The 16,348-nt window shown below is 37.0% G+C and overlaps 1 protein-coding gene across 1 annotated transcript; it reads left to right on the forward strand.

Moving 5' to 3' along the window:
• Window positions 1-12,566: 12,566 nt before the first annotated feature.
• On the forward strand, window positions 12,567-13,549 carry OR8D4 (olfactory receptor family 8 subfamily D member 4). The gene is made up of 2 exons (XM_015116018.3): window positions 12,567-13,137; window positions 13,182-13,549. Exons 1-2 carry the CDS (start codon window positions 12,567-12,569, stop codon window positions 13,547-13,549), a joined length of 939 nt encoding a protein of 312 aa, XP_014971504.1.
• Window positions 13,550-16,348: the final 2,799 nt, after the last annotated feature.

Genomic DNA, 16,348 nt, shown 5'->3' on the forward strand with positions numbered 1-16,348 from the left:
GGCCAAAGACTAGGCTAGTACCCTCTTTTCTGCTAATACAGGATGCCGTCTATGTTTTTTAATATTGGAGAAAGAAATCTAATCATTTATTCCACCATGCTTATTCAGGTCACATTTTGGAATAGAGACAGGACTTCAGTAAATATACTACTTACCACTGAATGTCCTCTTTCTTTTCTTCTGTTTCACACTGTGCATATTTTCTGAAATTATTTTTCACAGGATTTTAAAATGTTTTGCTTATAGATGTATTTTTCCTATATCATGAACTCTTCAAAGGCATTTTTTCCCCATAGTTGTATCCTTAGTGCCTGAAACAGCACCTATCATGCATTAGACAAGATTCACCGAGCAGATAAATTTTCACTGCTCTAACACTCACTAGATATCCTACTATCCATCTTTCTCAGCCCCCTAAATGCAATAGATGGGTATACTTAGGAGTTAATTGAAGCAGTGTCTCAAACATCTGACCTATGGTGTTAGAAAAATGGGAATGAAGGCTTCACTGTTTACATTCTTCATCCTTACTCTGAGAAATAGGATCTAGTATTTAAAGAGTCACTAGAGCAATTTATATTCCAATTTGATGTCTCCACTCCTCAGTTATTAATATAAGTGCTTCCTTTTAGCTATTTTGTCTTCTTTCCCATATCTCCACATATTTAGTATGATTTCCTACCTTTATTTTGTTTTCTTGAGGGTTGAGATACTCTGGGTTTTCTTTCCCAGGTTATCCTTCCAGATGAAATGTAGATGAGAACTCAAAGGTGGTAAAATCATCTGTAACCACAGCCTTGCATTACAATGAAGTTTGATTCCCTTCTACCTCTCTAAGTGAAGGAGCTGAAGACAGAGTTCCTAAGAAGGCAATTTTTTTTATTTATGATGAGTTAGCAACAGACAAAGATAAGAAAATATCTTTATTGAAAAAGGTGAGGAGAGGCCAAAATTGTGAGAAATTGAAAGGACTTAGAATTATTATTGAAAACAAAAGAAAAAAGGAAGAATAGATAACAGCAATATGCAAAAATATTTAGGAAAAAATCCATAAATTATACCATTCTACCACAGCAACTAATTTCCTTTGGCGTATTATTTTCCAGGTTCTGTTTATATGCACACATGTTCTACGTGGTTTCAATCAAAACATTCTTATTATATGTAACTAGTAGTGTGAACAGTTAGAAACAGACTTTCAAATTATAATTTTAATAAATGCACACACTGTCTATTGTATCAATTTACAAAAGTATGTGATAACAAAGCTGGGTGTAGATGTGTGCACCTGTAGTCCTAGTAACTTGGGAGAAGGAGGTGGGAGGGTGAGACAAGAAGATGACTTGAGCCCATGAGGTTGAAGCTTTAGTATGCTATAATCACACCTGTGAATAGCCAGTACACTTCAGTATGGGCAAGTGAGACCTAGTGAGACCTAGTTTCTAAAAAAGAAAAATTGTGTCAAAACATTCTCCAGTGGTGTGTAGGTGTTTTTCATAGATTGTACTGACACCCACCTTGAAAAATGGGATGGAGTTAGAGGAAGTAGGTGGTTCACATATCTGATCCCCTCACCACTCCCTCCTTCAGAAGCTACCCAGCAAGCACTATTAATAACAGCAAACATATATGAAACCCTTTATGTTTTGGAAAATACTTCTGTATCTATTTCTTACTTGATCCTTAAAAGAACGTGCAACATTCAAATAGAGGATCTGTTGGTAGTGTTATATATCTAGCTTATCAATATTGAAACCTTTGTGAAAACAGGCACAAAATCAGTGGAACAGAATAGAGAACTCAGAAATTAATCCACGTATGTACAGCTAACTGATTTTTAACAAAGGCACCAAAAACATACATTGGGAAAAGGACACTTTCTTCAATGAACAATGCTGAGAAAGCTGAATATTCATATGCAGAAGAATGAAATGAGATACATTCTTACCATATATACAAATAAACTCAAGACGGATTAAAGACTTCCACGTTAGACCTCAAACTACAAAACTACTAGAAGAAAACATAGGAAAAGTGCTTTAGGACATTGGTCTGGGCAAAGGTTTTATGGGTAAGATTTCAAAAGCACAGGAAACAAAAATAAAAATAGATAAATGGGGCTATATTAAACTGAAAAGCTTCTGCACAGCACTAGAAACAGTCAGCAGAGTGAAGCTATAACCTGTAAAGTGGGAAAAATATTTGCAAAGTATTCATCTGACAAGAGACTCAACAACAAAAAGTTAAATAACCTCATTAAAAAGTGGGCAATGGAACTGAATAGACATTTCTCAAAAGAAGACGTATTAATGGCCAATAAACATAAAAAATGCTCAAGATTTATGAGAATCATCCGGTTAATACAAATTAAAACCACAATGAAATATTGCCTCATCCCAGTTAGAATGGCTATTAAAACAAAGACAACAAATAATAAATGCTGGTGATGATGCAGAGAAAAGGGAACTCTTATACACGGTTGGTAGAAATGTGAATTAGTACAGCCATTGTGGATAACAGTATGGAGGTTCCTTGACAAACTACAAACAGAACTACCATGTGATCCAACAATCCCACTACTGGGTATATATCCAAAGGAAAAGAGATAAGTATGTCAAAGAGGGATCTAAACTTCAATGTTTATTGTAGCACTATTCACAATCAAGATACAGAATCAACCTATGTGTCCATCAACAGGTGGATAAATAAGAAAATGTGATATATGTGTGTAGATATGTGTGTGTGCGTACACACATAGTACACATGCACGCACACACACACATGGAATACTATTCAGCCAGAAAAAGAATAAAATCCTGTCATCCACAATAACTTGGATGTGTCTGGAGAATGTTATGTTAGGCAAAGTAAGTCAGGCACAGAAAGATAAATAGCACATGTTTTTGCTCGCATGTTGGAACTAAAAAATTATTTTGAGCCCATGGAAGTAGAGTAGAATTATGGGTATTAGAGGCTGGGAAGAGTAAGGGGAAGGGGAGGATGGAGGGAGGTTCGTCCATGGATACAAAATTATAGCTGGATAGAAGGCATGATTCTAGCGTTCTGCAGCATGGTAGGGTGAATACGGTTGCATGTAATTTAGTGTTATTTGCAGAAAGCTAGAAGAGAGAACTGTGAATGTTCACAACCTAAAGAATGATAAATGTTTGAGGAAATAGATATACTAATTACTGTGATTTGAGCATTATACATTGTATAGACATATGGAAATATCACTCTGTACCCCATAAATTATTTCATGCCAACTAAAAATAAAAAGGAAAAAAAAGTAAGAAAACTTTGGCTTAGAGAGGTGAGATAACTTGTGAAAAGACCACATGCTACTAGTTAATAGCAGAAATGGATCTTAATAAGTTTGGAAAATGAGAAGCCTGTGTGTGCATTCATTTTCTCTCTCCCTCTGACTCTCTCTGTGTATCTGCTCCAGCCAGATATTTAGTTATTAGATGAGTAGGGTCCACAAGAGAAATGTATAACATGAATCATAAATCATGTCGGCCTTATGATAGATAATTGGGAAAAGTCCAGGGATGATTTTTAAAAACTGGAATCCACTTGGGACTGTATATACATGTGCAAATGTTGTTCCACCTGTAGGGATCTTCAAAAGTAGAAACTATAACATTGTAGCATTAATGATTACAGGATTCACTTGAAAATAATTGAACATAGTCCCAACTGGGGCAATTAAAACTTTTTATAAACAACACAAGCTCTGGAGACCATGAAGGAAAGTGGAATGATTACTAATCTAAATAAGCCAATGTCACTTAGCAGCTGGATTAGGTAGCTACGATCCAAACAATAATTGCAAGATCAGGAAAGTCTAATAATAAACTTTTGTCTATCAGGATTGGGATTTCATGAGCAAATCTTTTATTTGATTGTTTCCTGGGACTGTCACCTGGGTACTCATTTTCTTTTACAGTCATGCATGGCCTAATGACATTTTGGTCAATGACGGAACACATCTATGACAGTGGTTCCATAAGATTATAATACTGTATTTTTACCATATCTTTTCTAAGTTCAGATATGTTTAGGCACATAAATACTTGCTGTTGTGTTATAATTGCCTGAAGTACTCAGTACAGTAACATGCTGTACAGGTTTGCAGTTCGGGAGCAATAGGGTATACCATATAGCCTGGGTGTGTAGTAGGTTTTACCATCTAGGTTTGTGTAAATACATTCTATGATGTCCACACAGCCACAAAATTGCCTAAATACTCATTTCTCAGAATGTATCACCATTATTAAGCAATGCATGGCTGTATTTTAAAGTGAAAGCATGTGTCTACCTGCCTCTACTCCACCAGAAATATTCTTTGGCTTGGAGTTGAGAGGCTGTATGCTGGCAGTCCTCACTATCTGAGGCCTTGTTAGTCTGATTCATGGCCAAGAAATGTGTTTCCAAGGCAGTACTATCTCCTGCTCTGTGTAGCTGAAACAGCTGTTCCTGACATCTTTCTGAAGGGAAAGGCACAAAAGGGACACTGTGATACCTGGGGGAACATATATAAGGATGTGAAGTTTCTCTTCCACTTGTTGGGCCTTAGTGAAGCTAATGCTTGTGTTAATGAGTGAACAATATCTGTGCAGTATGCTTATGGTATATGACCATATTACCACTCAGATAGTTTTTCATGGCACTTGGATTCCCTATTCTTTTCTTCATCAGGATACCTTCCCAAGGTGTAGGCATATGTCATTAGGACAGGATTCCTTGGTGTGCAGAAGTGGACGATGGCATTTTGCTGCACTACAGGATTTCTCGACTATGTAAATCTCTGAAATGCTTATTCAAATTGAAGATTCCTATTCCCAACCACATACTTGCAGAATCAGAGCTTTGGGGGCTGGGAGGAGGAGCTCCTTTTTTTTTTTTTTTTTTTTTTTTTTAACCAGGTGCTCTGCATGACTGTTTTTAGTACACTAACATTTAAGAATCTTTTCCAGAGATAGCACAGATAGCCTGGCACCTATCGATGTTGGGACATGTTGCGGTACTTCATTTTTGGAGATGTTCCTTATATTTTTAGACCCTTCATACAGTGGTCAGGTTCTTTGAGGAAGGAATCCACAAGCTCGGGAATTCTAAATCTAGGGATCTTTTGGCTTCTGGGGCTTCTCTTCAAGAATCATTCATATATGTATGCAAACTTTTGAGTTTTATGTATTATTTTTGGAGATAAGAATGATAGAAAGATTTGGAGATATTTCGCTAGCAAGGTGTGCTAGCTTTGTTCTCGGATGGAGCCTTTGCCCCAAATCTGTGTTTCCTTTTCAAATTTCATAGTGTGTGCAAAGTCACCTAGAAGGACAATAAAACTCCTCTTTATCCATCTCCAAATATAAGTAGCCAACTTCCTGTTTGCTTTTCTCTTGGGGCAGCAAGGCATGGACTCTTGGGTGAAGGACTCCTAGATTTGCTTCTTGGGTCTGCCGTTTATTAGCTGTGCTGCCTTGAGCAAATAAAATGGTCACTCTGGGCTCTGGTAGTCTCACCAGTGAAGTGGAGCTAAATGTTTACCTCATTGAGTGGTTACTGCCACTCATGGGATCATGTTTATAAAATGCCTGGATCAGTACTCAAAAAATATCAGTTTCTTTTGCCATTTCTTCCTGTGTGTGTGTGTGTGTGTGTTGTGTGTGTGTTTTTGCATAAGTGGGCCTGTAGGCAGGTGAGCAGGTCAGACATACATAGACATGTCAGGTGATATAGTGAAGGCCATCTTTAAGGTTCCATTTTCATCAAAACCAGGATTTCTTGAAAAATTAGAAAGGAGAGAAAGCAGGAACTTGATTTGCTGAGTTTGACCTAGTAAAAGAAGCCATATTCACCCTTAGGAAGGTGAGAACAGTATGGCTTTCACTGAGATCTGACTGGGCCATGTTTCTTTGCGTTTTCATGGTACTTGAGGGAAGTAGAAACAAATTTAATTTTCGTATACATCTCTGGAAAATATTGCTACGCCATTAGCATTTCTTGGATAAAACCTCTAGCAATGTACAGTGCAGGAGACCAAATGTAAGCAAGACGTCTTTGCTCCACCTACCCTTGGCTCCATTTGGACTAAGGCAGCAGTGACTGGAGGAGAGCGGCAAAGGCTAAGGTTGCCTGGTGGAGGCAGCTGCGCACTGCTGGGTAGGGTGGAGCGGAGTTTCTTCCCAGTGGGCAGGAGGTTGATTTCTAGGACTTACCATGGTGATAGTGAGAGTGGTAGGAGGAGGCTAATGGTCCTGTGGTTCTTCCCAAACCTAGACACCCTTACTGAGTACTCAGAAGGCCCTAGCTAAAGGGTGAAAAACTAAAAATAAACAAAAGCCCAGATAGCATAACAACAAGAACAACAAAACAACCTCTCTAGATTCCTGGCTTTATACTAGCCCACCTGACTTTATACTTTTCTCATTTCTGATCAAAAACTTCCTGTACACATTGGGAGGAATCTCTAACATAACTATAAAGAGATTGCTATAGCTAAGTTAATTTTGATGTACCCACATTAACAAAGAAGACTAACAGATAATCTGAACATTTCTCTTTGCCTTTGGATTATATTTCTTCCTTTGCTTTTTAGAAATTTTTTTGTAATCAGATACACTCCATGTAATATTTGTGTATCAAATCACTAATTTTTTTGTTCCAAAATAAACTATTTGCATAGTGAGGCAGTAATACACACACACTCTCTCACACACACATGATCTTAACAGGGATTTACTTCACTAAACATTATTCATAATATGTGTAATTCAGAGGCTGGTAATGGGCATCTTGACTACAGCTGAAGTTTTGTGTTTTAAGTATTTGACTCCAGTAGGCCTATATGTAATAAGCTTGCTAGGACAAGTGTAAGTAGAATTGATGATTATCTATAATATTTGATTTTAGAAATAAGCAAGAATGTTGTATGTTAAGTATCTGCTCTTCTAATCTCATAAGCTTCCTCATTCATGACTGATTTCCCCTGGTTAAGAATTGATCTCATTTTGTTACTTATCTAGTAAGTGAAAATGCTCTCCTGTAAGATAGCCTATTTTAATCAGCTTTTCAGATCGTGATCTAGACAGGAGAGAACAAAGTGTTCTGATTGAACTAGATGCTGGATAGGAATGAGGATGATGCTGAAAAAAATAAATTCTACTCTACGCCGGTCATTGTGATAGGCCCTAATGAATGAGAAATTGTCCCTTGTCTCATCGAGGGGGACAATTTCCAAAGAGCAGGGAAGACAGGCACAAATACATGTATGGTGGAGCAGTGTTAAAGCAGAGGTCAGTACACTGGGAGAATAGTTAAGGGAATAGGAATAGTATCAAAGGCACTTTTCCCAAGAAAATAAATTGACATTAAAACATGTTTTAATAGTCATGCAATATGAATAGGGGAAGGACCACGTTTTATTTATCCTGGCTCTATCTCCAGAAATTTAGTGTCTTTGACATGGTAGACACTGTTGATTATGAGATAATCTGAAGGGGTGTTACAGTTTTTCCCAAAGCCGGATCTGAATATAGCTATTTGCTCCTGAAAATTTGGAGGGTTTAAGTGCATGTGTTATTTTAACAGAGCCACAAAAAGCTCATCCAGGGATCACCAGGCACATTCTTCCAGATGTCCTGGAAAACCATTAGAACTGACTGGAGGGCTGGACCCAGAGTCATTCCCCTGACTCTGCTTCCATCATTAGCAGATACTAGAAACACTGAATCCACTGCTTTCATCCAAGAAACACTACACTTTTTCCCAATGTTCTTCACATATTCCTTATGTTTTCTAATTCTCAGTTCCTTTGCTTATACCTTTATTTACATCTTGGATATTCTTTCATATCCTCTCAGCTTAAATGGATCCTCCCCACCTTTGAAGGCATATTTTACAATCTACCTTTCTATGAAGATTGTCCTTATTGCTGTAAATAGTAGTGATCTGTTCCATCTCTGACCTCAAAGTCTACCTACTGCTTATTATACCAAGCACTGTCTATGATGCCTCATTTGTTCAACATTTTAAAATGCAAGCCATGTGTTAGACCATGTATCTTTCCCCACTGAATGGCAAGGGGCATTCGCGTGACTCATCCATGTTAGATTCCCAAAATGATAGGCCAGCTCATGGATAGTTCTTACAAATACATAGGCTGCTGTACCTCAGGAGACAAGAAACCCTTGGGACTACTGGTCTTTATATTTCTTGACACAAAATACCTGAACTGAGAATAAAAGTCATAGCTTCTTGTTAGCTGTTGTTGCTCAGACTCCTAAAGAAGAAGATATAATCAATCCATCTCTACTCCTGAAGTGATGAGTTTAGGAGAAAGAAGAGATACTAACCCACAATCTTCAGAAGGAAAAAGGTGAGTTTCAGAATTATGTGTTCATATTATAAGGATATTAAAATGTGTTCTAAAATCAATTCCCGATTGTCCCCATGGGTTCTAGAGCTTCTGCATGTTTGAGGCCACTGAGTCACAGAAGTACAAGGAAGAGGCCATGGGCATCCATCTTAGACTCATTCATGCATTGTCCACTCACCTTATCTAAGTATCTTGTGTCTAACATAGGAACTAATCTGTGAAATCACCTGCTTTAAAAATATATTTACAATTATATTTATATGGACCTTATAATATATAAAGTACATTCACAGTTATTGTCTCATTTAATTTGCATAACAATCCTTTGAAGTATTTATTATTTTTTACAGACTAAAATATGAAGTTCAGAGAGACTTTATGAGTTAAAAGTTGCACTGTCTTAGAAATGAAAATGATACTACATCTTATAACTCGGGATTCAGTGGTCTTTCTGTTACCTCTGTACTAATGGTTTCTTTCTGTAAAAGGGGACAATTCAGATTTGAAAGATTTAGGGAAAAAATCACATTCTAGACTTTTGTTGTCCAGTAATATAGCCACTAGCCATAGGTGGCTACTGAGCATTTGAAATCTGGCCAGGTATAAAATACACTATGAATTTCAAAGATTTGTATAATAAAAGAACATAAAATATCTCATTATTTTTAAAATATAAATTACATGTTGAAATGATAACATTTTGCATGTACAGCTGGCCTGTGTGTCTGTGGGTTCCACATCTGTGGATTCAACCAACTGCAGATGGAAGATTTTTTTTTTAAATGGGTGGTTATATCTATACTGAATATGTACAGACATTTTTCTTGCAATTTTTCCCCAAAAATATACTAAAAGAAATATTAACATAGCGTTTACATTGTATTAGGTATTCTAAGTAATCTAGAGATGATTTAAACTATACAAAAGGTTGTTCTTAGATTATATAAAAATATTACACCATTTCAAATCAGGGTCTTGAGCATGCAGGGATTTTGGTATCTGAGGGGGTCCTGAAACCAATCTCCCTTGGATATCAAGGTATGACTGAACTGAGTTAAATAAAACATACTACTAAAATGTATTTTTTCTTTTTATTTTGACTTTTTACAAAATGAACTTCTAGGATATTTTAAATTGCCCATGTGTCTGCATTATATGTCTATTGGGCAATGCTGATCTAGCATTTACCTTTGTGAAATACTTTCAACAGTTATAGTTTTAATAATACTGTGAGATGCATTGAAATGTTTAAAAACACTTTTCTTATGCTTTTAAATTGCTAAAAACTACCTGGGTCCTGAATGAGGTCTGAATCAATGTAGTAGATTATTTTGGTCAGAAATACAACCTCATAAATTTGTATCCCTAGGCTAGTCGAGTTTACTGTTTATCGGTTGGTTAAATAAAGCAGATGCCAATTATCATTGCTTATTTTGTGTGGACTAAGATGGAATGTGTATAATATTTTTTTCTACAAACACAAAAACAATACAATTTGTTGCAATAAGCTATTTGACATGCACATTACACTGCCATGGAATCTCTGAGTTTTCAAATAGGTGGCAAAATACTGAAATGTAAAATTGTACAGTTTCTATTCTTCATCTCAGAAAACTTTCTTTGAGAAGATATCTTCAAAGATGGGCTTTACATAATCAGCTAATGCTTTCTGGCACAAAATGAATCAGAGAGAAAAGTTTAGAGAACGAAACAAGAAAGAAGAAGGATGACTTCAGCTCTAAGAGAAAATAACCGAAAATAGTGCCTCTCAAATGTTAATGCGCTCACAAATCATGTGAGAATCCCACTAAAATGTAGATCCTTACTCAGCAGGTGTGAGGTAGGGCCTGAGACTGTGCATTTCTCAAAAGATCTCTGAGTGATGCTGCCACTACTGGTTCATAGACCACACTGCGTAGCAAGAACCTAAAGCACAGAAATGTTTTAGAAAGTGAGAACATAGGAAAAAGAAACCTAACAGGCTTGAGAAGATGGAAGAAGAGTGCAGAACACTAGAATAAAACAAGGAACATGAGCAGAATAAGACATTTTACTTGGAGAGGGAGCCCAGCAGGAATTACGGGGCATGCAGGAGAATTACATATGAGTTAAGAGTGGTCAGTGTGTTTGTAACACTCAGGACAGATTTAAAAACATGCTTTAAAAAACCCATGATATTAAAGACAAAAAACTGAGCATATAGGTTTTTTGAACATTACTTTGATAAGCCTCTGTGACTAGACTACACTCATGGATGATAACTGGGAAGGAGTAATGGGAAAGGAAGACTCCAGGGTATTTCTGTAACAGGCAAAGGGCAATTCGACACTCACTTTTGCACATGACCCTCCATCTCCATCATTTAGGATGAGAAAGAGCAGATACAAAAGGCACAGTTTCGGTAGAATGGGGAAGCTTGCTCAGAGAATAGCTGTTCCGTGACCAGGCAGCTCATTTGTTTTAAACTGTGAGAAGGATTTGGGAAATAAGGAGTCACCTACATCCTGGGAATTCAAGCTGCCTAAGGAAGTGGGCTTGTCCTATTATAGCAGTAATATATTGGAAACAAGAAGACATGAACAGCCTATTACATAGCCAGGTAGCTGGGCAGAATGACAAAATGCAACCCTAGACATCTGAGCCAGATTCGATGTAATGTTGGGGCAAATATGAGAGTCTGGAGAGGGCTCTGTGAGAAGCCCAACACTAAATAAAGGGTCAGCTTTTTCAGAGAAAAGGCCATGATTGACCCCAGAATAGATGATTCCACGATGTTTGCTATGTGGGAGCCTCCAAATGGCAACACAAACATCTGGGTTGTTTGCATTGCCAGTAGTGGCAGCACTAGTGTGTTATATTGGACTCCATGGCCTCGGCGAGAGACGTAGCCTTAGCCCAGAGGAAGGCCAGAGATCCAGAAGGTAGAAATAGGTTTGGGAAGTCTGCCATTCTACCATCATCCAGCTTTTTACTCAACTATAAGAACAAACTTCCCACCTGGAAATCAACGTATGATTAGATTAAAAATAGAACAAACACACAAATGAAAATATAGTTTTCTAAAATACATTCTGAGCCATGCTCGTGCTATAAAATGTTTTTAGAAAGCGTGCAGTTGGCCTATCATCAAGTAAGTTTGATAAATATTGTATTGATATAGTCCTTCAGGAGGACTGAGACATCCTCCAGTTACAAAACCAGTGTAACTATTTAATTCAGGATGTCTGAAATCATATGATCCTTGGATACTTATTTAACATCTCCCTGAATGATTCTTTTGCTGAACACCTTTGGAAACCTTGATGTAGAAAATTATAATTCACCTTAATAGTAGATACCTTCTTTATAGGAAATCCCGGAGGAAGAGTCAGCCGTTGGCAAATGTGTCATTAGCAAAAGTGTTCTCATAGTCCTCAGCCTATTGTTTATGCATCTACTTAACTAATTTGCTTTAAGAAGCTGTGGAGTCCTAATTAGGGAAAGGGAGTCAGGCTGGTGGGAGCAGGCAAAAGCAAAAGAGAGAAAGCAGAGGAGCTACAAGTCTGCTTTTCTTCATGGCCCAGGACACACAGCTCTCCTGCACAAATAACTCAGTCTTCTTGCACCCAACTATCACCAGACACCTGCAAATCAGCTCCCTGCAACCTTGGTGTTATCAGTACTGCACAAAGCCCTCCTCAACAAACAGCATAAACACCACCCTATAAAATTTTCAGCAAGCCTTTGTTTCTTTGCAGTCAGCTTCTGCTGACTAGCTCATCGTCTCCCTGGCAACGTATTTTCCTACTTTCTCTAATAAGTCTGTCTTCCTTTACCCACAACTGTCTTGCTAAATTATTTTACCCCTGCGCCAGCGGCTGACGTTTCTCCACAACAGAAATGCCCTGGTTTTAAGCATTAGTCTTGTCTCTAACTCTAGAGTTAAAGGTTCTGTCCTTTGCTAAGAGAATTTGTTCCACTGGAGGGTATGGAAAAGTGTGCTTGTGGTTCCTAAAATCTATGGGTAGGTAAATGTTTACTGACTCTATTTCATCTGAGTGCTCACTTTTTGGTCTTCATAATACAAAGTCAGTGTTTTCATAGATAGAAATATCTGTGCTGTGAGGTATATTAGAGGCAAGCTGGGTTCTACCTGTCTAATTAGACTTTTTCTCTCTCATCTCCACAGATTTCTCAGAGAAGAATGGGTATAAAAAACCATTCCATAGTGACTGAGTTTCTGCTTTCAGGATTAACTGAACAGCCAGAGCTTCAGCTGCCCCTCTTTGGCCTCTTCTTAGGAATTTATACAATTACTGTGGTGGGAAACCTCGGCATGATCTCAATAATTAGGCTGAATCATCAACTTCATATCCCCATGTACTATTTCCTGAGTAGTTTGTCCTTTTTAGATGTCTGCTATTCTTCTGTCATTACCCCTAAAATGCTATCAGGGTTTTTATGCAGAGACAGATCCATCTCTTATTCTGGATGCATGACTCAGCTGTTTTTTTTCTGTGTTTGTGTTATTTCTGAATGCTACATGCTGGCAGCCATGGCCTATGATCACTACGTGGCCATCTGCAATCCACTGCTCTACAAGGTCATCATGTCCCCTAGTGTCTGTTCTCTGCTGGTGGCTGCTGTCTTCTCAGTAGGTTTCACTGATGCTGTGATCCATGGAGGTTGTATACTCAGGTTGTCCTTCTGTGGATCAAACATCATTAAACATTATTTCTGTGACATTGTCCCTCTTATTAAACTCTCCTGCTCTAGCTTATATTATTATATATATATAAGCTATTATATTATATATAAGCTTATATTGATGAGCTTTTGATTTTTGTCATTGGTGGATTTAACATGGTGGCCACAAGCCTAGCAATCATCATTTCATATGCTTTTATCCTCACCGGCATCCTGCGCATCCACTCTAAAAAGGGCAGGTGCAAAGCCTTTAGTACCTGTAGCTCCCACCTGACAGCTGTTCTTATATTTTATGGGTCTCTGATGTCCATGTATCTCAAACCTGCTTTTAGCAGCTCACTCACCCAGGAGAAAGTATCCTCAGTATTTTATACCACTGTGATTCCCATGTTGAATCCTCTGATATATAGTCTGAGGAACAAGGAAGTGAAAAATGCCCTGACGAAACTTTTAAGAAGAAAAATACCTTTATCTCCATGACAAATATGCTCTTTATTAAGATCTATTTATGTATTCATAATCATGATTAGATGTATACGTTTATACCTTGACTCTTTAAAAGTAATTTGAGCGCCAGGCGCAGTGACTTACGTCTGTAATTCCGGCACTTTGGGAGGCTGAGGTGGGTGGATCATGAGGTCTGGTGTTCAAGACCAGCCTGGCCAAGATGGTGAAACCCCATCACTACTAAAAATACAAAAAAATTAGCTGGGCATGGTGGCAGGCACCTGTAATCCCACCTACTTGGGAGACTGAGGCAGGTGAATCGCTTAAACTCAGGAGGTGGAGGTCGCAGTGAGCCAAGATTGCACCATTGCACTCTAGCCTGGGTGACAAGAGCGAAACTCTGTCTCAACAAGAAGAAAAAATGTAATTTGAAATCAGATGAAATTACTTATATTTAGATTAGTAAATATATGCACAGATAATTACATTAATAAAATGTAAAACAACATATATGAAAGTGAAAAGTAAAAAATATTTTCAATTTAAAGTTAATACCATTGCTGTAATTGAACAACAATTTTTACCTTTAGTTTCCTGAATCCAAGCCCAAAAAGAAATCATCATCATGCTGTACTGCATAGTCGTATCAGAAGAAAACCACACCTAATTTAAAAAAAAATTGAGCAATGTGATGGAAATTATGACAACAATTTTATAATAACTGTGGGAGAATTTTTCTTGATTGTTTCTTGTGAAGGGCTTATTGAAAGCCAATATTGTCTTAAAGTGTAATTCAATGAAGAAGATTCAACAAAGGACTAAGCTAATATGGTCTCAGTATTCGGCAAATGTTGATCCAAAAATAAGACTTACAATGTCTAGATGAAGAGATAATGTTATAATCTTATTAAAATATCTTGTTTTTTTCAGCATGACCAGTATATGTGCAGTATTTTATAACTTTGTTTGTTTCTTTTGAGTTGGTATTTTCTTTGTAAGCTGTAACTAGGTGTCTCTAATTTCCTCCACATGTTTTGAGATAAACACAATAAAAAAGTTTATGATTTTTAAGAATGAACTCATACAGTCAACCAAGATAGTACGCTGTATGGGGAATGTGATGTATTAGTTAATTCATTTGTTCAGCATATGCTTATCATGGACATCATGTGCCAGGCACTGTCCTAAGTGTTGGAATATTATGGTGAACATGATAGACAAGGTATCTCTTTACTTTTAGGAGATGAAAAAGATGATAGACAATACAGAAGTAATTCAATGAGCAAACATGATAATTATAGACATAGATGAGGCTTTCGAAAAAAATGAGTTATGTAATTTTCGGTGGGTCAAATTCTACTCTCAATAGAGTTCTTTGAAGAAAGGACATTTGAGATGAAACCTAAATGAAGAAAAGGGTATAGTTCTGCAGAAACCAGAAAGGCAGTGGCAAGTACAAAGTCCAAGGCTGGAACAAACTTGGCAATATTCAAGAAACGGAGAAGGCAGTATCGCAGACGGTCAGTGAGAGAGGGAAAAAAGGAAGCAAGGGAGGCTGGATGAGTAGGCAAATTCTAGATCGCTTAGGGAGTTTTAATTCTATCCTAAGTACAATGAGAAGCAATCGGAATGTTTCAAAAGTAGAGCGATGTAATCTGTTTTACATTTGAAAAATAATTTCTGGTTATTGATTAGAAAATAGATAGATGTATATGTGTGTGTATGTTTGTGGGAAGGGTGAGATAGGGAAAGACAGTGCTACTGGCCAGAGTGGAAGCAGAGAGGACACTTTTGATGCTGTTAAACTTATTTTGGTAAGAAACAATGTGATTTTAGTTCTAGGAATAACAGTAGAAATAAAAAAAATAGATTCAAGACACTTTTTTGATGGTGAATAAATAAGATTTGCGTTGAATTGAAAGTGTGATGCTTGAGGATGATATATTTTAATAAAGTTAAAATAAAAATTTCAAGATAAGGAAAATGTAAACAATAAAAGCAAGTCAAGACCAGTCAAAATAAAAACACAGATGCACCATAAAATCTGAAATAGTTGCAATGTTTGATCATATCTGTCTGAGATTCCAAGTAGCCAAAATTAACATAAATATAATAGTAGAGTTAGTTACACAATTTTCAATGTATGTTAAACAATGCTTATTATAAAGAAGCAAGCATTTCAGTTACTCATAGTAAGCAAAGTTTTCTTATAAAGTAACAATCACTTCTAACTCATTTTCTCTTCCCCAAAGAGACAAAAACGATTTACATGGAAATTTATATAGGAGTTACTGAAAGATACTACTACACAGATCTTTTGAAAGAAAGAGAAAAGCTGTGTTTTTACATAAAGTGCTTAGTTTTTCTGTGTGTTATATCTCCATTATGGAAAGCCTCTCATGTTACTGACTAGTTAACAAGGACCTGAGGTCTTCTTCTACTTAGAAGATTTTCTTCACTCCTGTTTAGAAAGTCAATTAAGAAAATTCGCAGAGAGTAGGTAAGAAATAGATTGATTGAGGGATGATACATAGGTGGGGTTCCTGCATTTACTCCCTGCATTTACTCTTTTTTGCATATCCACGGCAGATAAAACTTTTGCATTGTGGTACTCCAAAAAAGTCAGATGTGGTCTCCTTTTTTTTTTTTTTTTTTTTTTAACTCAGTGCACAAGACTACCACTGTCATTTGACTAGTAATGACAAATATAAAGAAATCTGATTTCCCTGGGGCTTTTACTAATTTTATATGCAGCTTATTCATATTTTAGTACATTTTCCAAGGCTGAGACTACGTAATAATTTAGGAACAACATCCTAGCTAGGGCTAAAG

The sequence above is a fragment of the Macaca mulatta genome, chromosome 14, assembly GCF_049350105.2.
Source record: "Macaca mulatta isolate MMU2019108-1 chromosome 14, T2T-MMU8v2.0, whole genome shotgun sequence".
NCBI classification, from domain to species: domain Eukaryota; kingdom Metazoa; phylum Chordata; class Mammalia; order Primates; family Cercopithecidae; genus Macaca; species Macaca mulatta.